The following is a 21,715-nucleotide window of genomic DNA, read 5'->3' as shown; positions in this document are numbered from 1 at the left end:
GGTTCTTTTATGCATAGATATACGACTGGTATGATTTGGGGTAGTCAGTTCGAGGTAGAGTAGCCATGTTCAGCCCTACAGAAGGTAAGCTGTTCGATCTGGTTGTGGATTCGATATTATCTCGACTCTTGGGGCTTTCTTTGCATACTATCGGGGGCAAGTTGAACAATTCACAAGCACTGTCTACTTTCTCATCTGAAAGCTATACTCTGGTGTTGTTATTCATTCTTCATGGTGAGCTTACAACACTATTTACACCCGGACCCTATTGTTGTTGCAAGCTTTCTATCGAAATCCACAAAGTCGATTTGATTCATCTCTATGAGTATGAAAAATAGTGTAAACTGACTGTGCTTCGGCATTCCGAGTTTAGCATATGCTACCAACCCCAGTGGCAAGTAAACAGTTGACGACGTCCATTGATGTACAGCACCCGGCGACCCACGGTGACGATGACGACTTCTACAATGCAGAAAGACAACTTGTGATTATTGGACTCCTATCTTTAGCCTCGAATTTACCTCAGCAGTACATCCTAGTCCTACAGAATGCGTGATGAAGTTGGCTTGGCCAGATGAGAGAGTAAGCAGCCCGAAAGTTGGCCCGATACCTCTCAGCGACCGACCCAGGAGCCGTGGCCTGAGAATAGAGAATTCCTACGTAGCTGCAGTTTTGACCTGTCAAGTCTGTCTGACCATCGCTGCCTACATGTTACCGTGGACTACTGACAAGGGGCTGAGCCGTGGACTGGTAACGAGAGGACTAGGTCTTTCCCGTCTTCACATTTCGACAACGGCATCTCCGCGGCAATTTTATGGCCCCCTTGACCGACCGCAGCTGGTTGATTTGCGAGAACGATACAATTCTAATAATGGTCGTTCAAGGTCCGCTGTCGACGATCAACATTCAGCTCTGATGCAGTTTCCCCCAGAGAGGCCAAATAAGAGCGCAAGTTATTCTGAGCTTTAGACGGTCAGACGAACAGGTCATGTACCTAATGCTGTAGCTCATGCGCTAGCAACAGGTCTGCATCGTTTTTACGAGCATCCCCTTCCAAAATAGAGAACTGGGACGAATCGGAGGGCGAGCTGCTCGCCGGAAAACCCCCCGATGGAACAATTATACTGTCACGCTAACAATAGAACCGAAGAGCATTCAGAAGATTTGACTTCAAGATCCAGACAGTCGATGATCGCTGTCCAATTTTCAACCTCGTATCGTACAAGATCTATGAATATAGTACAGTTGGTGGTGTCAAGTGGTGTGAGGCTGGAAAACGGGACAGTCGCGCAACCCCTAATCGATTTATCGTAGACCCTGAGCCTCCCTCTCGGCCTTGCGCGCGGCAATGCGCTTCCTGAAGCGAGTCTCTGCCCTTCTGCGCTCACCTCCATCGACCTTGTGACCCTGCTTGTGCTCCCACATGCCCTCAGACACGACGACCTTTGCGCCCGCGCCGGCCTTCAGGGGCAGTGCGCTGGGACCAGAGATCGTGTGCGAGCCGCGAACCGTATATCCTGACGGTCTCGTGAGCTTCTCGATAGCGGCGTTGCTCACTTCGGTGCCCGCCGGCACGTTGACGACGAGCTTCTTGTCTGTCTTGGGGTCGCGCACGACCTTGAGGTAGGCCTCTCCGTTCTCCACGTGCTTGAAGTCGCCGCCGGCACCGAATGCACCCTTCCTGTATCGATCGAGCCAAGTGAGAAGGTAGCGTCGCGTCCGTGGCGGTTCCAATCCGAGCTCTCTGAGTTGTGTCGAGGAGAGGGTGAAGAGAGATTCCCACGTCGGGAACTTGTCGACGTGCTGGCTCAGGCCGCGGCCGAGAACCTTGAGGAGGGTCGGGACATCGGGGACGAGGGGTATCGGTGACGGGACGGGGGGGATTTCTCTCGTCTTATGAAGCCATCTGGCCTGGCACGTCGGCGCAACGGGGGCCTTGTGGAGGAAGGGGCTCAGAAACTGCTGGATCCTTGGCGCTCTCATGTTGACCTGAGAGAGAGAATTAGCATCAATTGGTCGTCGTATACAATATTTTGGGCTGTTTAACATACTATTTAGACAAGTGGGCTTCTCAAGCTAGATGCTTGGCCAACTTGGAGCTTGCGTGGGTGATGTCGTCGAAATCAATGGGTCTCGCGATGTTCCTCGACCACTGTCTCCCAATTTTTGTTCCGACGACGCTAAGGATCGGGATAACTTTGCCTTATGTAAGCCGCCTAGCTCGAATGGACTGTGGCCTGTGCACACAATCTTGACCGCCTTCCTTTTTGGCCATGATCTGTCACCCATGCTGTCATGGTCCGCCGAGGTTCGTTCTGCCACTGAAGCTCCGCTAAATTAGCAATGCCCCTCCATCTGTCGCGCTAAAATCTAGGCGACTTTGGAGACAATGCGACGCGACTTTGCCTCTTACTGCCTGCTTATCGATTAAGCTAAGTACCGAGGAGCTTCCTTCCTTCCAAGTCTGAAGCGCATATTGCGCTTTACCTTCCTCAAATTCTCCTCTTCTTCCAATTTATTTTCAGGGACAACAGAATCACTAAATACGAGCCACACTCTTATTTCATCCGTCTTTCGGGTCTTTACTGCTTGTTCACACAGTTTCGGCAAAGCAAGCATGTTTCCAGCACATACTTAAGGCCCGGTGAAGTCGTTGATAAGAGTGTGAGCGACAGCGACCAAGATCGACCATGGCTCGCACAAAGATGACAGCTCGCCGTGGAAGGCCGCTCCCAAAGACCACTGCAATCTCATTTCATGGTTTGTCGACCTTCGCTGGGAAGCATGTGTATTCTGACTAACATTCTTAGAACCCTGGCCGGTTGACTTTATTCACCAACTGCAGAACCTCCCGTCCAATGATGAGGCTCAACCCCAAGACCATGATGCGACTGAACCGTCTGCAAAACGACTGAAGCGATCACATGAAGACGTGAAAGCGCTTCTTGTGGCTGATGAAGAACTGGAATTCGTGCGAAAATGCCCCGAGGAAACACTTCCCTTTACTCGACACAATATTGGACCCCATTTGCAACTAGTCGAAGACAAATCGAATGAGTTTAGTATTGCCTCTCGCATCAAACCGTCAGCGCCGTGGATCAACATTTTTGTCACAACTCATTCGAACTCCATCAACCAGCGTCTGGCAGCTTGTCTGTATGTCTTTGCCCAGAAAGGGAAAAAAACTCATGGCGAAGGCGATGTCTGGGCGGAAGTTGATGTCGCACTGCGCCCTCAAGGAGATTTTCTCTCCGTGGTGTTTTGCTTCAAGATCTATTGGAATGAAACGAAGGCACCATATAGCTGGCTGCGATCCGCAAATGAGCGTCAAGTCAGTCAGAGAGTCCTCAATACTTTTCTACACGACGAAACCGCCTCATCCGCCTCGAGTTCGACACAACAGAGCTGGTCCCCCTTGGACTTCTATGAGGCAGCTCACGTACCACCCGCCGACGATAAGCACGCGCTTTCGATCGATATCCCCGAATTGACGGCCAAACTTTACCCTTACCAGAAGAAGACAATTCAATGGCTTCTCGGCCGGGAAGGTGTTCGTTGGAGGGGGGCAAGCGCGGAATCAGGCTCGAACATTGAGGAGCTGCCCCCTCCTTTGGGTACCGATATCGCACACAGCTTCCGCAAAGTTCGAACTGAAGGGGGATCCGGACGATCATTCTACGTCAGCGACCTGTATCATGTCGTCACTACCGACCTGACAGCTTTTCAGCAAGCAGAGCGGGACATCCGGGGAGGGATTCTAGCTGAAGAGATGGGCCTTGGCAAGACTCTCGAAGTAATCGGCCTGGTCACGCTACATCGCCGACCCCCGACCGATAGTCACATTGTCACGCGAGAGGGTGATGAGCTTCTGACAACCGGCGCAACTTTGATCGTTACACCAGAGTCACTAAGAAACCAGTGGATCGCAGAGCTTGCACGGCACGCACCTCATCTACGAGTCAAATTCTATCCGGGACGCAAGAATGTCAAATTTGGCACTGAGGATCATCTTCGTGCTGACTTGGCTTCGTACGACGTGGTCATTACCACATATCCAGTCTTATCTGCAGAGGTACACTTTGCTTTGAAACCCCCTGACAGATCTCGGCGCCAAGAGAGAAAATACGACCGTCTGGTGTCGCCCCTGACGAGAATATCCTGGTGGCGTGTCTGTCTTGACGAAGCTCAGATGATTGAGGGTGGAGTGAGCGGTGCAGCTATCGTAGCAAGAGTACTTCCTCGTGTCAACGTTTGGGGCGTTACTGGAACACCGGTGAAGAACGACGTCAAAGATCTCCACGGTTTGCTCAGCTTTCTGCGCTATGAGCCCTATGCATCATCTCCACAGATTTGGAAGGCTCTGACGGAGTCACACAAGCCTCTTTTTAGGTCTCTGTTCGGAAGCATTGCCTTGCGCCATACCAAACAACTTGTCAGACACGAAATCACGGTGCCGCCACAGAAGCGATACGTCATTACATTGCCCTTCACCGCCGTGGAGGAGCAATACTATAGCGAGATGTTCAAGACTATGGCCAAGAGTTGTGGACTAGATCTCCTTGGTGCCCCTGTGAAGCCCGACTGGACACCAGAAAAGAACGAGACTGAGATGCGAACGTGGCTTAACCGTTTACGGCAGGCAGCTCTCCATCCTGAAATCGTTCAGATACGCGGCACTGGTCGGAAAGTCGGACCTATGCGGACAGTCGACGAAGTCCTGGATGCTATGATTGAGCAAAGCGAAAACGACATTCGAGCCGATCATCGAGCCTACCTACAGGCCAGGCTTACACGCGGCCAAATGCTCGAAAATAGTCCTAGGGTCAAAGAGGCTCTCGAGATATGGGAGAAGGTCAAGGTGGATGCTATGAATCTCGTCGCCGAATGCCGGCAGGAGGTGAAAGCTGCCGTGGGTGCGCCATTAGGGGGGATTCCTGCCGCAGTTCAAGGTGGGGACGCCAGCGATCAAGGCGAAGTTGATGAGGGCGCGACAAATGCTCTTGTTGGCGAGGCTCGCACTAAACTTCGGCATGCTCTGGAGGTCCTTCATAAAGCCACGTTCTTCTGTGCGAACGCCTTGTTCCAAATCAAGAGCAACACCGACATGACCGAACCGGATTCGGATGACTTCAAGAAGTACCAGAAACTCGAAGACGAAGAGTACAGCAAGGCTCAGGAGGTCCGACGAGAGATCTTGTCAGAAAGTCATGCTAGAGCAATGTCGCTTATGAACAGGCTGGGACGCCAAGCCGAAACCCAGTCTTTCGTCGAAATTCCAGAACTTACCTTGAGCGGGCCAAAGGGACTGGAAAGCGCCCCGACGCTTGACACATTGGAAGAACTATATGGTGTCCTTAATGAGCAGGCAGATCGCATTGATGAATGGAGAGAGGCTCTCATCAGTTTGCTCTGTCAGGCACTGATCGATGAAGAGGCGGAAAATGAGGTCACTGGTGAAGAGTTCACCGACTCCACGCAGATTCAAGAGGAACTCATCGTCCATGTGCAAATCCTGCGTGCCGCCATTGCTGACCGTCAGGACGCCATCTCAGGGCTTGAAAATGCGTTGGTCAGGCATGAGACCAACGTTTCACTGACTGCCGCAGAGAATGGCGATGGTCCAGCCCCAGAGAAGTTCCTGGCTCTCAATGACGCCAGGGATTCAGTGAAGCCGTCCCCAGTCAGGCATGGTTCACTTCGTCGTGCCATTGCCGAGTTACGAGCTATTGCCTCGAGGCTACCAAGGGACGGCGGCGGTCGGGCAAGCCTTGAGCACGGGATTGTGACCAAGCAGATTCAACAAACACAGGCAAATATCACCGCTCAGACCAAAGCGGCCACAGCTTTGGAACGAGAGACCGACCGCTTCACAAGTGCCATGAATGCCAGGGTTGAGTACTATCGACAACTCCAGGCAGTGTCAGACAGTGTTGCCCCCTATGAAGGCCCTGATGATGGACCGGCCGTGGCTTCCTGCATCGCGAGCGAGAATAATTACCGTAGAAAGCTGGATTCTTCAAAGGCGAAGCATAGATATCGTGAGTTCTTCCCGATGCATTTACCTTGATTCACACTAACAATGTGTCTTCTAGTGCTGAATCTCAAAATGGACGGCGGAAAGTCTAACGAGCCCCGGATGTGCATTATTTGCCAGTCACACTTCACCATTGGAGTTCTGACAGTGTGCGGCCATCAGTTCTGCAAAGACTGTATGAAGCATTGGCACAAGGCTCATCATAATTGCCCTATGTGCAAGAGGAAGCTTCGACTCACCGAACTCCATGATATTACTCTCAAGCCAAGAGAGTTGAAGTTACACGATGAGACCCCAGTTTCTGCCTCGCCTGGAGTGAAGGAAGATGAGGCTGCCAAAACAAATGGCATCTACTCCCGTTTCAGCACCGAGAAACTTGCTCAAATCAATGACATTGAGTTATTGAGGATGTCCTTTGGGACAAAGGTCGACTCGATTGTCAGACATATACTATGGCTGAGGGAATCTGATCCTGGTGCCAAGTCTGTCATCTTCACCCAGTAAGTCCAGTGTCATGAACCCCCTTTGGATTTGTCCACTAACAATTCGTTTTGTAGATACAAAAGTTTCCTGGCAATCTTGGGCGAAGCATTTAGCCGCTATCAGATCGGCTTCTCCGCAATCGACAGGCCCAATGGTATTATGAAGTTCCAGAAAGATGCTAGCATTGAGTGTTTCATGCTTCATGGCCGGGCAAATTCGAGTGGGCTCAACCTCGTTAACGCCAGCCACGTCTTCTTGTGTGAGCCGCTACTGAATACCGCGCTTGAATTGCAGGCGATTGCTCGTGTAGACCGCATTGGTCAGAAGAACGAGACAACCGTTTGGTTATATTTGATTGAGGGCTCTGTAGAGGAATCGATCTACAACCTGTCGGTCAAGCAACGCATGGAACACATGGGTCAGAATTCCAAAGGAAAGTCCAAGGAGTCCACTCCCGAGGTCCAAGAGCCTACTCTAGAGGCTGCGAACACTTTAGAGCTAGAGCAAGCTCGTCTCAACCAACTGATGAGCAGGGATAAGAATGCAGGCGAGGCGGTTGCCACTGACGACCTCTGGGAGTGTCTATTTGGGCGTGTGTCCCGGCGAATTACATCAAGCGTTGCGGAGGAGATTGTTGCCGAGGACTAGACAGTCCGTCAATCTACGCAGCAGTTAGTAAGGAAGTGTACTGTTTGATACTGGGAATAACGAGGCAACGCAGATTATATGGCGTTTGGTAGACTTGGGCATGGGGGGCAATGGTGGTACCGGCACCCATTTGTGGGTAGGGATTCTATAGGTATGTTTGAGGATGGACGTCGCGGTGTGGCCCACTACTAGGCTAGGTAGATTACAACACAATTCACTTTCAACACCTAACACCCAATGACCTAAGAGCTCTAAATTGAGTGATCACCAGCTTTCCAAATCTGAGCCAAGCTGTATCAAATAGGCCATATAAGGCCCGTCTTTTAGCCTTAAAGAACCCCAGAGGTTGAGTAACTGAGGTAAGTTTAAAGTAAAGTACCTTACCTCAAGCATTTAGGGGTTTCGTGGCTCAGGGGCCCACCACAACTGGCGCCAGGTGCTGCGGGGACCTTGTTGGAGATAATTAGGTCATAACTGAACCCCAGGCTGACAGACAGGCAACCAGCATCGAAACCATTGTACAGCATTCCAACCACAACATCAGCAACCCCGCCTGAACTTCCCAGCTACAATTAGGTAGCCTGATCATGCTTTGAAAAGCCTGACAACCGCCTCGAGGCTACACGCGACCAGGACTGCACTCCAGATGCACCAGCTATACCCTTTACGCCAGCATGTATAGGTCTCGAGGGACTGCCCCTCAGGGGGGCGGCATCCTCGGCGCCTTGAAGGCGACTGAGATGCTGGATTCGAGGCCGACGCTCCCAGCAGGTTCGCTCCCCCTTCCCGACGAAAGAATCGCAGGAAAGCTGACAATGGGTAGAAATCCTTGTCGCCATATTAGACTACCTCCCCGTGGCAGACCTGATGCAGGTCGCTCGAGCTTCCCGACGAATGCAGGAAATGGTATACGATGATACAAGATGGGTCACTCGATTGAAGAGCATGGGATGCTGGGATGAGCAAGAGGCTAGACGCCGTTTCGAAGAAGCCGTGCGGAGGAGACGAGAGGCGGCAGAACGTGCAGCGAATGCAGCCAACAATCAGCCAGGCGCCCCAGCGAACCACATGGCGCCGAAACCCACGAGTACCACGTTGTTCGATGCCACACTAGAAGAAGAGCGGCGGAAGCGCCAGTCTGTCGCACCACCCATCGACGGATTCGAAAAGATGACGGTGGGAGCTTCGGCGCCGAAGGACCCTTTCAAAGACCCAGAAGCACTATTAGACGTGATCAAGAGTGCCAAAAGTGTAAGGGGACACGCGAGAGAAGAGTACGGGAAGATTTACGGCGCATTGGCACCTTTCTACTTTGACCTGGCAAGGGCAAAGAGCCATACGGATCCCATCGTCTTCCAAGTCTTCAGAGACCCCGAACGACAAGCCAAGATGCTCTCGAATCTGCAGACATTTGCAAAGAGCGACTGGGCGCAAGGCTGGAATCAGAGGGAGGAACGACTAATGACTATGACGAGTATTTTTGAAAGCGCTGTACTACGAGAATTCGAACAGGGTTATGAGTCTTGGGACGTCGACAACAGGATGAAACGGTATGCCCATGTGTTGCACGCGCTGAACGGCGGCAATGCGGGAACAGAGCTCTTTGTGCAAAAGCACCCCATTTTCAGCGATGAGGACGTCTTGAGGGCAAACGCAGTGGACTGCATCAATCGGGCCAATCCAGACGACATCAACCTGGAGCCGTCGCGAATGTTCTTCGAGATCCTATTACGAAAGATGAACGAACAGGCGGAAGTTATAGAGCGGGTGTTTGCGAACCCCGACATTGTGTTTTGGGAGTTGATAGAAAAAGTCAGGGAGGATATCATCATGGATTATGTCACGCCCCTTTTCGACGCTGCACATGACCGGAACCTGCAGGCGTATCTCAAGGCCGTGGCGGGGGTCTTTGAGCAGGGCATGCTTTTCTTTCAGTCGCTGACAACACCGCAAGCTTTCAAGGGAAGTCTGGAGGAGAAGGCAAAAGAAATGATGCTACGAGTCTTTGAGCCGCATCTCGACCTCTACCTACAAGAGGAGCTCGACTTCTTTACGCAGCACGCCGAATCAGAGGTGGCAGAGTGGGAGAAGAAGCTGTCGGAGCAAGACGCCTCGGTCGAGTCGTTCTACATGAGCAACTTCAACAGGCAAGCGGATAAGAAGGACTTTTTGAGTTCATTCAAAAAGGTCGTCATGATGCCGGTCACTGTGCTGCCCTCATTTGGAACCTCGACGAAACCCGTGACGCCAAACGGCACTGCTGCTCTTTCACCAGAACCATCGAGGCCGCATACGCCCAGTCTGGCTCCCGGCGTAGATGGGAACGGACGGCTGAGTCCACTGCCCGAGAAGGCACCGACTGACGAATTGGCGGCCAAGGCAGCCCTAATGGCGTCGCGCATGGAGGGTATCAAGACACTCTTCAGTATCGAAGTGGCGCTCAACCTGACCCACGTCGCCAAGACGAGCATGGCGCGGGCATCTAGCTTCATCAAGCTGGGAGGCCAATATGGCGAAGAGGCGCGGGAACAGTGCGAGACGATATTCGTCGTGATGCTTCGCATCCTTGGAAACAGGCACGTCAAGCCTGGCTTTGACAAGGCCGTGGACCACCTCTCGCACTACAATCCCCGAGAAGTCAGCGACCACAACCAGTCCGGCGTGGCGCCCCTGGTAACCTTTATCGAGCTCGTCAACGTGGGTGACCTCATCTCCCAGATGATTGACGTCTTCTTCGAGCAGCAGCTCGCGGGACCCAAGATTGCCGACAAGAACGACTTTCTCGACCCGTCGGGCATCGCTAAGAAGAAGTGGGAGCAGATGCTCGACGAGAGCGTCGCGGCGGGGCTGAACAAGGGCATCGACGTGCTCATGGACGAGGTCGAGTACCTCCACGGCACGACACAGCAGCCGACGGACTACAACCCGACCGAGACGGGCGGCATTCTCGCGGACCCGGGCCCGACGCCGACGGCGCAGCGCATCAAGGAGCTCGTCTCGGCGCACACGCGCATGCTGGTCGGCAGCACCGACAAGTCCATGCTCGACGTCTTCAACGGCGAGGTCGGCCTGCGCCTCTTCACGGCCGTGTGCAAGCACCTCAAGCGCCAGCGCGTCAGCACCGAGGGCGCCATCAAGCTCATCGCCGACATGAACCTCTACTTTGAGTATATTCGCACCCTCAAGAACCAGGACCTGTTGGCGTATTTCAAGGCGCTGAGGGAGCTGAGCCAGATTTACCTCATCGACCCGCGTCACGCAAAGGAGATGGCCACCATCATTGCTGACGGAGACCGCTTCGAAGGCGTGTTCCGTGCCGAAGAGGCCTACGAATTCGCCCAGCGCCGGGCGGATTGGTATCAGGTCAGGAAAGATGTCGAGAGGGCCATGTACGGGATGGAGTGCTCGTTGATGTGAAAAGTTCCTAAAGATAGAGAGCCAAGAAACTGGACGATGCAAGTGATGAGCAAAAAGGAAGAGCCTGGATGTTTTGTGGAGTACAAAAACTAGATCTTCCCAGAACCGTTGGGAAGAAAAGCCCCTTTAAATAGCCTGTCCTATCCTTAAAAGAATATACCCCCCTACCCTTAACCCGTTTGCCTCTGCCATAACGCCCGTGATGCTACATACTTTTTTATTTGCGAGTGTGGAAAGAATTCGTAAAACCATGTGGAAGTGCAGATTTAAGCTCCAAAGTTGAGCTTGCGAGCCACCTTGGCACCCCTATCCTCATCAACCATGCCTGGACGTCGCTTCAGGTCCGCGCCCATCTTTTCTTCGCCGCCGCCTTTCTTGGGGAGGTCCTCCTTGCGTGAAGGTTTCGGCTCCGTGCGCCACCAGTTGTGGTTCAGCATGTCTCGTGCGGTAATGCGCTTCTTGGGATCAAGAATGAATGTCTTCATTAGGAGATCGACACCCTCAGGACCCACGGTGCCGAACATGGCCTGGTAGAAATCCCTGCCCTTGACGGGCTCGGCATCATCCGGCACCGTGTAGGCTGGAAGCTTGGTCACTCCGGGCCAATTCTCCTCCGTCGGTGTACCGACGGCACGGCAAATGAGGGAAATCTGTTGAACCTCGGTCTCGGACGGCATGTACGGCGCACGAATAATGAGTTCCGCAAAAACGCATCCAACACTCCAGACATCGACGGCGCCGCTGTAGTGCTTCGCGCCAAAGAGCAATTCAGGCGGGCGGTACCAGCGCGTGATAACCTGGTTCGTCATGACCTGGTACGGGTCCGCAAAGCTCCGCGCAAGACCGAAATCGGCAAGCTTCACCTCGCCGTCGGCGGCGATCAGCAAATTGTTGGGCTTGATATCGCGATGCAGGACAAAGTTTTCGTGGCAGAACCAGACGCCGCGGGTGAGCATGCCCATCCAGGCCTTGATATCTGCGGCACCGTAGCGGACGTTTGCCGTGTCCTTGATGAGCATCTCGAGGTCACCCAAGGGCAGGTATTCGAGGACGAGGTTGAGGTTCTGGTCCTTGGAGGAGAAGACGGAGAGGAGGGAGATGATGTTAGGGTGCTGGAGCTCTTGAAGGTGCTTCAGTTCGCGGACGGCGTCGGGTGCCATGCCTTCTTGGTATTCTTTCTGGACCTTGATCTTCTTGATGGCGACGAGGGAGGATGTATTCGATCGGAGGTGGCCGAGGAAGACGATGGCGTAGGTACCTTCTCCGAGTTTCTTTCCTGTAGGTAGAGCTTGTCAGAGAGGTCCATTTCTATCGCGCCATCTAGTCCGTTCGTGATCCCTCTACTAACCTTTCACATATTGCTTCTTCTCGACCTCGTTCATTTGCTCGGCGAGATCCAGAGTCGGGGCTGTCGTCGGGATGGGCGCGGCCTTCTTGTCCTTGGATGGCTGCGGGGTGCCATTTCCTGAGGAAACCTGAGCCGATGACAAATTACGGAATGGCGAGCCGACAGCCCCCGCTGGCTTCAACGCGTCGGCGGGACGGACGACGAGTGGTGATGCCGACATCGTGTACGGCCGTGACTGATGTCGCCGCAATGTAGTCTTGGAGTTGATGGAGGGACGAGGCGACGGCTGAAGTCAGTAGGCAATAGTAGCCTCGTCGGACGCACCGGATGATGATTGGCTATCGGTGCCACAGCTAGGATCAAGCCACATCCCGGAAGGTACGCCCCTCCCGGGCTTAAAACCGGGGCCGATTGGTTGGTTGATTCTAGTTTTGCATCACTATGCTTTTTGCGGCAGCATTCGCGACTCGACCCTGAAGCTCTGTGTGTGCATTTCGACTGTATTGGATTGCAGCAGACTTCGGATGACAGAAGGCAAGTATGTCAGCCGGAGGAAACCTCCACAATACCAATCAACAGTGCAAAAGTCCCTCAAGGTCTTCAATGTTCCACCGAACGTCTTACTGCGCAAAACCATATCATTACCCAACATCACCAGATCTGAGTTGGCAGTGTTCTTTCCGCTGTCGTACCTTGCGCTCCTTGCGCCATCGTCATATGCGGCGCGACAATCGTTTGAGTTACATGGGCGCTGGGCGCGGAGCGGAATTTACTATGGAGCGGTCCCCGAACCCGCCATATTTCCTAGTGCTGTTGTGTCCGTACGAGCGAGCACTTTGTATTGGGGAAGCACCTAGACATTGCGGCGGTGCAGCAGAACACATGCCCAACTCGGATGGATCCGAGATGGTGGTGTTGTCAGTCGTTGGTTCGCGGACATGGTTGTTCCCCGTCTCTCCGAAAGATGTGGCTGCCAAGGCTGAACATGCACAAATGAGTTCAAGGCTTTCCTTGACCTTCAGGCAGGGTATTAATGAGAGTTGCCCATCCGTCAGCAACTAATATAGGTGGTGTGGAAGACTCAGAGAATGAACGTGTGGCCGATTCATTGATTCCATTCTGACCCTGCTTCACCGAATGCAGTACCAGTAACAAGGAAGAAAAAAAGATATAAACTCAAATCAGAGAAACAGCAATTGATCGCATCAGGCGAGCTGGAAGCCCCGATAATTTCCCTCTAGGGGTAGGCGCTTAATCCGGCCAGACTCGCGGCGAATCGCAAGTTTTGCGATAGCGAAGCTGCGGTCTAAGAGTTTGTTAGCCTGTACCACAGCAGGTAGGGGACCTTACGGTCGGCCGCGCCACTACGTCATCCCCCTGTTGACTTGCACTCCGCGAGACCAATGACATGTTCCCCCCACAACGCGCGCCCCGGCCGGGAAGCTTGCGCACCAAGTGTCCGCTCCAAGTGCCGATCGAATCCATGACTTCAGAACTTTTTGGACTAGGTAGCTTGCAAGGGGGCTACCGAACGATATTGGCTCAATAATACCAGAATCTACTCCTCAGAGTCAGAGAGAAAGAAGAGAGTGCGCCCGACCGCAGCACGCCAGCCCGGACCCATCGGGCAACCAACATACGGGTAACGGGACGCCGATGACACCTCTTAAGTCCGCCTACCCGACCTCCGGGGACACACCTCAGTCCATTCTGCTCTCTTTTCTCCAGGCACCGCCCGATGTTTGACGTACGCAGGCATCTCCCGCGCAACATTCATTAAGGACCCCTCCCGCGCGCTCCCTTTCGGGTATGAGACTTACAACCAACGACATAATACCTACCAAACGTGGTCAGACCTCCTATTCGAGTCCTGTTTTTTTTTTCTTCACACCTTCAGCCCAAAGTCTCGTGATCCCTTCAGGCTCTGCCACGAACAACGTTTGCGATAGTGAACACATGCTTTTTTGGTAAGTGATGCAATTTTGAGTCCACTTTTCCCTTCAATCGTCATACCTCGTCATCATCACTCCCAATTGGCGTCGTGAGCCTGAGTGTAGTACGCCAACTGTACCCTCAGCGAACAGCCTCCTTTGGCTCAACACCATCGTGAATACTTGGCAACACAAGCTTACGCCTTCACAGAAAGACAAAATCCCAAACACCAAGGCAGACACATACACACACTTGCCCAACATGAGAATATTATCATACTGGATCTTCCCCATCATATCGGGCCTCGTCTGGCTCGGCATGCTCCTCGGCATGCTCCTCTACTGGATCATCGACACCCATCGCGCAATCTACCCCTCCATGTCGCCGCCCCAGAGCATCGCCTACATCAGCGACGTCGGCGCCTACTACCTCAAGCCCCTCTTCATCACCGGCTGCGTCCTCACCACCGTCTTCCTCGACCTCTCCTTCTTCTCCGACCGCTGGCTCCGCCACAAGGGCCGCCTCGTGCCCAACACCTCCATCGGCGAAAAGATTCTCTACGGCTTCACAATCTTCTTCGCCATCGTCGGCACCGTCGGCCTTATTTGTCTCAGCATCTTTGACACCTACCGGCACAAGAACCTCCACCTGCTCTTCCTGCTCTTCTTCATGGGCGGGTACCTGCTCTCGGCCATCTTTATTTGCTGGGAGTACCAGCGCCTGGGCATCAAGTACCCGGACCACACGTACCTCGCCGCCTCCTTCTGGATCAAGCTCGTCTTCATCCTCGTTGAGATTGTCCTCGCCATCGCGTTTATTGTCTGCAACTTTAAGGAGATTTACAACGCCGCCGCGATCCTTGAGTGGATCGTCGCCTTCATCTTTTCGTTTTACATCTTTTCGTTTACCGTCGACTTGTTGCCCGCATCCAAGACGAGGAATAAGGCGAACCGGTTCTCGAAGCCGGGGATGAGTCAATGGACTGGCGCTGGACCGGGGAACTTTTAAAGAGTGAGGTATGAAGAGTTATGTGGTAATGGGAATGAAATGGGAAATAGGACACGATTGAAAGAAAAGAGAAGATAGATGATGAATCAGCGGGAGGAGTAATCGCGGGCATGACGAGGCTCGCGTTGTATAAACTGGCATCTGCATACCCAGGGGACAAAGATGATGAACAGCAGGCGTTTTGGGCGTAATCATTTGACGCACATCTTAGAATTACGGGTAGCATTTACAAATCCACTGCATACGTGCGATACAACATCGCCGACCTTCTATTACCATGTTCAGTGATGCAGTGGAAAGGTCAATTTCCATATTGGCCGCCATGAATCTACTTCCGTACGTACCCATACCTGTCCCTTTCATCCCATCTCAATATCGAATGAGAGGATAGTCCAGGCGCTTCAAGCGCAGAGCATAGACAGGAAGCTGCTCGCCCGCCATGATCAGCTTAAAGCCCGCTAGACGACAACATTATAGGTTAAATACGACCGTTGCTAAGTAGCCTTACATTTGAGATGTTAGAGCCTTTATAACTGTGAGCCATGGCGCCTTTAGAGATGATTTTCGTTGATTTGACGTAAAGTACTATAAATGCTGATAAACATACAACAATCGGGAAGCGATGTTATATCTGTACGTTGGGGATGCCTCAACCAAAAATACACTCCAAAGCTCCTCGCTACAAACCCCTTTCCCTCCCTCTGCCAAACTGAAGTGTGCCTCCAGGGTAAGTAAGTTCCATCCATAAACGCCATCATTTCTAAATGAAGGAATGGCCTTTCGTTACCGAAAGTACCAATCTATCTCAATCTATTCAAGATTCTCTCGGAACCGCGAATCCCTAGTCGGGCTGTGCGTCTTGTGCGTATTCGGATCCCGAATAGCAGCCGGCGGCGAGACGGGGCCCTCGAGCTCATCGCTCGCCTCGACGAAGTGCTCCGACTCGGAATCAGAGCTCACGGGGCTCACCTCACCCTCCTGCGCCGCTGCCGACCTGGGCATCGTCTCGCTAGTCTTGCCGGCGATGGCTACCTCTCTCATACTAGCCGACCGCGCATCACCAAGACTGGTTGCGCTCTCGTTGGCGAGCCTTGCCAGCGCAACGCCGCCGACGAAGCCACGCTCCTCAGCATTCTCGCCGGCCGCAGACCGGCCTCGCGGCCGTCCGAAGCGTGACTTGAGCCAAGTCTTCATCTTGTTCGTCGGCGAACCGCTGTCGCTGGGCGAGCGTGGGTTATCGCTGCCGGAGCTCTCCCTGTTCGTGTTGATGGCCCCGGGCTTGTGCTGGCCTGCGTGGGCGGTGCCCTGGTCGTCGCTCACGGGTGAGATTTCGCTAGGCTCTGCGGCGGCGACGGCCGAGTCGCCCGGCGTGATCTCGGGGAGCTTGGACTTGCGCTTCTCCTCAGCCTTGGCAGCCTTTTCCTCTTCTTTCTTGACCTTGAGCTCTTGCTTCTCACGGTAGCGCTTCTCCTTTTCTTCCTGCTTCTCTTGCGCTGTGATTACGTTAGAGGCAGTTTGATGCGCAGAAGGGAACACGCAAACGTACCAATGACCTTACGGTTGATCTCCTTAACTTCTCTGTCACGTTCCTTGCGCTTCTCTTCGTCTCTCTTCTTGGCTTCCGCCTCTGCTTTGAGCATCTCTTGCCGTTCCCGCTCGATGGCTGCCTTCTCATTGATCTCGTCAAGCACAGGCTGGACTCTCCTCGTAGCAATCTCGTCGACTGCCGCAGGATCCATAAACATGCCGCCGCCAATGTCAACCTTACCCCTATTCACATTGGCAGACTCGTGCTTAGCCATGGCAGCCATCTGAGCCTTGGATTCCCAGTCGCTCTTTCGATCGCTCTTTGAGCTGGGCGCCACCATACCGGTCTCGGCTGAGATCTTATCGTCCATGCCCTGTAGGCGGGCCTTGACGTTGCGTTGGGCGGCTGCTAGTAGGGCCTCGCGATCCTTTGTCCGCTTTTGCTCGTCAACCTTGGTCAAGTTGGAGGAGAAGATGGACATTTCTCTTCGAATACGCTCAGATTGTTCCTTGTCGTGACTTGCGTCGCCGTCGCTTGAGGACCGCCGTCTAAGCTTACCCTTCATAGTAAACCTCCGCTGAGGCGTGGTCTGGGTATTGCTGCCATAGTATTCCTGGTAGTCACGGTTCTGGTGATGCTCCACATGAAGTTTCGACAAGCGCTCTTGCGCTAGCTTGTATGCCGCTTCCTGGAGGTTGACATAAGGTTTGGGTTGGATATCGTCGGGGCTGGTCTCTCCTGCAGCTTGGTGGACTCGTGCCTGGTCGACCATCCTTTGCTGTTGGCTGTACATCTTTTTGGCCATGGCCACCGCAGAGGCGTGGAGAACGTCGGCTCTTTTCTTCTCATCTTCTTCAGGCCCGATAGCAGGCTTAGAGGTGAACATACTCCGAGGCAGGTTTGTGTACGGAACTGAGCCAGTGTTCTCAGTGGGGGACTTTGGCTTCAAAGAAGGGCTGTGAGCTGCTGTGGCGGCACTCAAAGCGTTTGCAGCAGCTCGCGATTCTCCGGGGTAGGATTCCTTTGGTACGGGGGTCGATTTGGCTCGTGGCCTTGTCCTCCTGGGCGCGGGCATGGCATTTTGGGCTGCTGAAAGAGAGCCAAGGCCGGCGGCGGCGGTAGAGGGTGTCTGGGTGGGCTGTCTGACTGAGCGGCTTTGTCTAAATGCCTGGTTCGCAGCGCTGCTTCCCCAAGACTCGGTAGCAGACGGAGGAGGGGTCGTGTTGGTGGTGAACTGTTTCTTTGCTGAAGCGCTGGCCAGCAGAGCAGCCTTGGCCCCGGCGGAGCTGGAGTTTGGTTCCCACGATGGTGCCATTTTGTAATCCTTTGCGAGCATAGCTGCGGTTGATGCAGAGTTTGACTTTTCGGGTTTCCAGAGGTCGATTGATTTTTGGTTGGCCCAACCTAACGATGCAGCAGCTCCGGCAGCAGCTCCATCGGATTTGAGACCAGGGGATGGAAAGCTGGGTAGATCCCGCGGGTCGGCGTACTTTAATCTTCCCGAGTGGGCTGCTATATTCAGGGAAAAGAAGAATTAGTGATTAACACAGATGCTTTCTTTGTTCGGGCAACTCCAAGTAGAAACCTCGTATTCTGCAGGAGAGGATGAGGTAAGGTTTCAAGTTACCTGTGGAGGGTACCTGGTACCGTGTTTCCGCCATGCCTGTGCTTGACTTTTGCTGCTGCTGCTGGGGCTGCATCTGCTGCGTCTGTTGCGTCGCTGTCTTGGAGGAGCTGGCTTGCATCATTGCCAGCCCGGAGCCGGCTTGGTGGTATCGATCCTGGGAATATCCACTTAACCGCTGCGGATGCCTGTTCGTCACAGGGCGGATATACCGTAGCGAGGATGTATATTACAGGGAGCGGAAGGTCGAAAAGTGGGAAGGCTCGCAGCGGATTTGCGGCTTACACGCGGGTTGAGGTGGACGCGTGGGCAACGCCGCTGGTGGATTGACAACCGAAAGTCGAAGTCCGACTGATGTTATTTCTGGACCTGCTTACCCTTCCACAAGTGTCGCAAGAGGAAGTCGTATCACAAGATGAGATGAGTCGTCGTACTAGGGTATATTGCAAGAAGGATGCGCCGAAAACCGGGAGGTCAGGGAGCTTGTATGCTTGCTTGGGTAAACCAAAGAGCAGAAAAATTGACCAGGAGCGACGTCGAGGCGCAGGCGGGGGGTCCCGACAGAGGGCATGCAGGTTATATCATACAGCTAGAAGCAGATCTTTCTGGTTCAAAAGGGGGCACTTGGGTAGGGGGGCGTGGGCTGGTGGGAATACTCCCCGTCTAAGGTAGACTGGCGGCGCGGCGCGAGCGAGCGAGCGAGCGCACGATGAGGTAGTAGGTATTGCTTTCCCCCCAAAAACTGGTGAGCGGGAGCCGGTCAATGATGGTGATACGGCGTGCGCAGTTAGTGCTGGTGGCTAGTCATAGTGAGCTGCGACGACAGCAGCGCCTTACGTCATGCGGGGTCCCTTCACTTCCGTTTCGGGCGTAGCAACCTGCCATCTAGCACTTCTGCCCCTGTCAAACATCCACCACACCTCCCCTCCCCAGCTCTTTGAATTGGGAATTGGGGATTCCATTTCCCTTTGCGAACGACCGAATGACCAGGTCCTGAGAGATATTGGCAAACAAACGCACCACTGGGCCACTGGCACCACCGCGACATAGCATACAAGCCAGCATGGCCCATCGTCCGCTCCGTTGTGGCTTCGGTCCAGCACCCGCCCGTCTCTGGAGCCGGCCAGTCCGGACCCTGTCGCGCTGAGTGGCGGATCGGGTTCCAGCCTTCGGATTGGGCAATGCGACCATTCAGGTCTGGAGAGTGAGCTATCTAGGGTCTAGGCCATCACCTGTGACCTGGATCACCGAGCAGATAGAGCCTAGCCCTGTGGTGTGTCAGTTGCCCATAATCGGATCTACCTCTACACCTTTCACCGACTTGAAAGCCCGAGATACCGTCCGTGACGAAGACGATAAGAGGGCGGCCAGGAGACTCCCGTCCGTAGTCAAAGACAGGCACGGGGTCCTAGGCCGATAAAAAAAACAAAGCAATCGAGCAGCCCGAGATTCAGAAGTCTGTTGTGCAAGCTCTTGGGAGGCTTGCTCTCTCGCTCGAGCCTTCTGATTCGTTTGATGGAATGGACTACACAGTCAGCCACATCTCGGATTGTTGATGGATGCGTTCTGCAAGCCTCTGCAGGCTGAAGTAGTTCCCAAATTTAGCTTCAACTTGAGACGTCGATTCTCCCATCTAGCGCAGGCAGCCCATACTCATCCGATATCATGGAAAGCAAGCTGTAATCCGAAAGTCTAGAAATTGCTGGTCACGTTGCTGTCGCTCTGATGGACCGGAAACATTGCATGGGAGCAGCAAGAAGACCGAGCTCTCTCTTCTGGACTTCACAGCCCAGACCGCTCACAATGCGCGAGTTCAGGCCATAGTCGCAATCCCTGGGCGCAGATCACTCACTCTCATAATTTACCCATCGGTGACATCAAAAGTCAGTATCCTTCTCTCTCGCACCCCGATCTTAAGCTTTTTGGAGACGTGCAGGGATCTACCAGCCCTGGCCAGGGATCCCAGCACGTCCAACCTCACCTCGGCTCCCTATCCGTCATGAGGTTGGCGGGCTGGGAGCCTGATGGTGAATGACGGTAACGATGGGAAGAGGGCCCTACGTCGCTTACACGTTTCCCATTCCGATGCTCCGGGTTTCTGTTCGACGTGCCAGATCGTGGCGTCAGCCACCCCTTTCCTACACATTTCACACCAAGAGCTGCTTGCTACCTTACCACACACACACACACACACACACACTATCACACCCACCACGCCTTGCCAACCATCCTTCCAGTTGTCTGTACCGATACGCGCCGTCGGAGCTGCTAGTCTCCAGCCGTTAACCGCTGACTACCGGTATCTGCAGCGAGCGCTTTCTCTATACCGAACTCATTCAGAAGCTTTGACATTGTCAATCATGGATAATAGGGGGATCACGTCTGTCCTCAACTTTCGTGATGTCGGTTCAACGGTGAACAAATTTCTTGGAAGAAGGTATGTCATTTTCTGGCTAATCTACCCTTACCTGCACTGAACAGAGGCCTTTGTAGTGAGTTGAGGCTAACATCCGTGCGTGTTGCTTGTCAGACTCGTAAGGGAAGGCTTGGTATTTCGTTCCGCCAGACCAGGTATGCCACACGACTCACAACCTTCGCAAACATGTTGATCCTCGGTGCTGATTTTCTCCAAGATGATGCCACTTTGGCAGACAGAAAACGCCTCCGCGATGAGCTGGGCATCAAGGCGGTGATAGACCTGCGCACAAAGTAAGTGCACGTGTTTCCGTCCTTCAGAACATAGAAAGACAGAAAAAACCTTCCTTCCTCTGGAATGCAAGATCTTGCACTCTGACCAGTGAGTGACGACACCTTTCAGAACCGAACACGTCAAACAGGCCAAAAAGCGCGAGGCCGATCTTAAAGTGCCCACCCTTCTGGAGTCCAATGCTGCACTAGCCGAGCCATTCCAGATCTCGGGTCTGACGTATCACGAGATCAGAATCACTGGCGGCAACTTTGAGTGGTTCTTGATCAGACAGGTATCTTGGTGGGGTTTGTGGTGAGATGCCCCTGGCTTCCTATTCCATATCCCCCACAGCAGCTGATTCGGCATACGCAAACTTTAGTCGCCTCATCTGTCTCTTTACTCTCGGCTATCGCAATGAGGGCATCTCCATCTTGTCTCGGGAGGTAATGCTGCCGCGTGGCCTAGTTGGTCTAGGCCTTGACACCCTCGATCAATCTGGCGAGGAGATTGCAAAGGTACGAATATACCATCCACTGGCAGCTTGGTGCGGGTACAGATATCTAACGAGCTTTCATGCGCAGGCTCTAAGAGTCTTCATCGACCCGGCAACTTCACCGACTCTAGTCCACTGCACACAGGGCAAGGATAGAACCGGGCTGATTGTCAGTCTCGTTCTGTTCATTCTGGACGTACCGCTCGAGGCGATTGAGCATGACTACATGCTAACCAGTGGTGCGCTCGAGTCTGAGAGAGAGGAGAGACTGGCCGAGATGAGAGAGATTGGTCTCACAGACGACTGGTTCGAGACGGCGCCTGACATGATTGCTCGGACGGCTCGTCATCTCGACGATGTCCATGGTGGGCTCAACGAATATCTGGACAAGATCGGGTTTGGCCAAGCCGATCGCCTGAAGCTTCGGGAGCTGTTGTTGTACTGATTCAAGGACTGGAGGGGGCTTATTTCGTCACCCAAGCTCCGTACAGCAATACAATAGCTCATTGGC

The 21,715-nt window shown here is 53.5% G+C and overlaps 7 protein-coding genes across 7 annotated transcripts, besides 1 other annotated feature; 4 read left to right on the top strand and 3 right to left on the bottom strand.

The window, feature by feature from the left end:
* Positions 1-1,305: 1,305 nt before the first annotated feature.
* On the bottom strand, positions 1,306-1,983 carry CPAR01_08695 (IGR protein domain-containing protein; the record flags this gene model as incomplete). The annotated part of the gene is made up of 1 exon (XM_060492962.1): positions 1,306-1,983. One exon carries the CDS (start codon positions 1,981-1,983, stop codon positions 1,306-1,308), a length of 678 nt encoding a protein of 225 aa, XP_060349332.1.
* A 707-nt stretch (positions 1,984-2,690) lies between these two features.
* On the top strand, positions 2,691-7,165 carry CPAR01_08694 (SNF2 family domain-containing protein; the record flags this gene model as incomplete). The annotated part of the gene is made up of 4 exons (XM_060492961.1): positions 2,691-2,760; positions 2,811-6,038; positions 6,093-6,534; positions 6,592-7,165. 4 exons carry the CDS (start codon positions 2,691-2,693, stop codon positions 7,163-7,165), a joined length of 4,314 nt encoding a protein of 1,437 aa, XP_060349331.1.
* A 674-nt stretch (positions 7,166-7,839) lies between these two features.
* Positions 7,840-10,582, top strand: CPAR01_08693 (exocyst complex component Sec10; the record flags this gene model as incomplete). The annotated part of the gene is made up of 2 exons (XM_060492960.1): positions 7,840-7,936; positions 7,989-10,582. The coding sequence occupies 2 exons, from the start codon at positions 7,840-7,842 to the stop codon at positions 10,580-10,582; spliced, it is 2,691 nt and encodes an 896-aa protein (XP_060349330.1).
* A 266-nt stretch (positions 10,583-10,848) lies between these two features.
* Positions 10,849-12,150, bottom strand: CPAR01_08692 (uncharacterized protein; the record flags this gene model as incomplete). The annotated part of the gene is made up of 2 exons (XM_060492959.1): positions 10,849-11,858; positions 11,931-12,150. The coding sequence occupies 2 exons, from the start codon at positions 12,148-12,150 to the stop codon at positions 10,849-10,851; spliced, it is 1,230 nt and encodes a 409-aa protein (XP_060349329.1).
* A 1,973-nt stretch (positions 12,151-14,123) lies between these two features.
* Positions 14,124-14,870, top strand: CPAR01_08691 (Frag1/DRAM/Sfk1 family protein; the record flags this gene model as incomplete). The annotated part of the gene is made up of 1 exon (XM_060492958.1): positions 14,124-14,870. The coding sequence occupies one exon, from the start codon at positions 14,124-14,126 to the stop codon at positions 14,868-14,870; it is 747 nt and encodes a 248-aa protein (XP_060349328.1).
* An 810-nt stretch (positions 14,871-15,680) lies between these two features.
* Positions 15,681-18,143, bottom strand: CPAR01_08690 (uncharacterized protein; the record flags this gene model as incomplete). Its single annotated transcript, XM_060492957.1, has 3 exons — positions 15,681-16,363; positions 16,417-17,910; positions 18,026-18,143. 3 exons carry the CDS (start codon positions 18,141-18,143, stop codon positions 15,681-15,683), a joined length of 2,295 nt encoding a protein of 764 aa, XP_060349327.1.
* A 942-nt stretch (positions 18,144-19,085) lies between these two features.
* Positions 19,086-19,169: a sequence feature (Short protein (CPAR01_08689, KAK1538576.1) was converted to a misc_feature.).
* A 1,455-nt stretch (positions 19,170-20,624) lies between these two features.
* On the top strand, positions 20,625-21,649 carry CPAR01_08688 (tyrosine/serine protein phosphatase; the record flags this gene model as incomplete). Its single annotated transcript, XM_060492956.1, has 4 exons — positions 20,625-20,731; positions 20,841-21,023; positions 21,091-21,226; positions 21,293-21,649. 4 exons carry the CDS (start codon positions 20,625-20,627, stop codon positions 21,647-21,649), a joined length of 783 nt encoding a protein of 260 aa, XP_060349326.1.
* Between the last annotated feature and the right edge of the window lie 66 nt (positions 21,650-21,715).

This window comes from Colletotrichum paranaense, assembly GCF_030867605.1.
Source record: "Colletotrichum paranaense strain IMI 384185 chromosome Unknown Scaffold_6.1, whole genome shotgun sequence".
Classification (NCBI taxonomy): Eukaryota; Fungi; Ascomycota; class Sordariomycetes; order Glomerellales; family Glomerellaceae; genus Colletotrichum; species Colletotrichum paranaense.
Note: the sequence above shows the minus strand (reverse complement) of the source record. Positions and strands in the feature narration are given on the sequence as shown.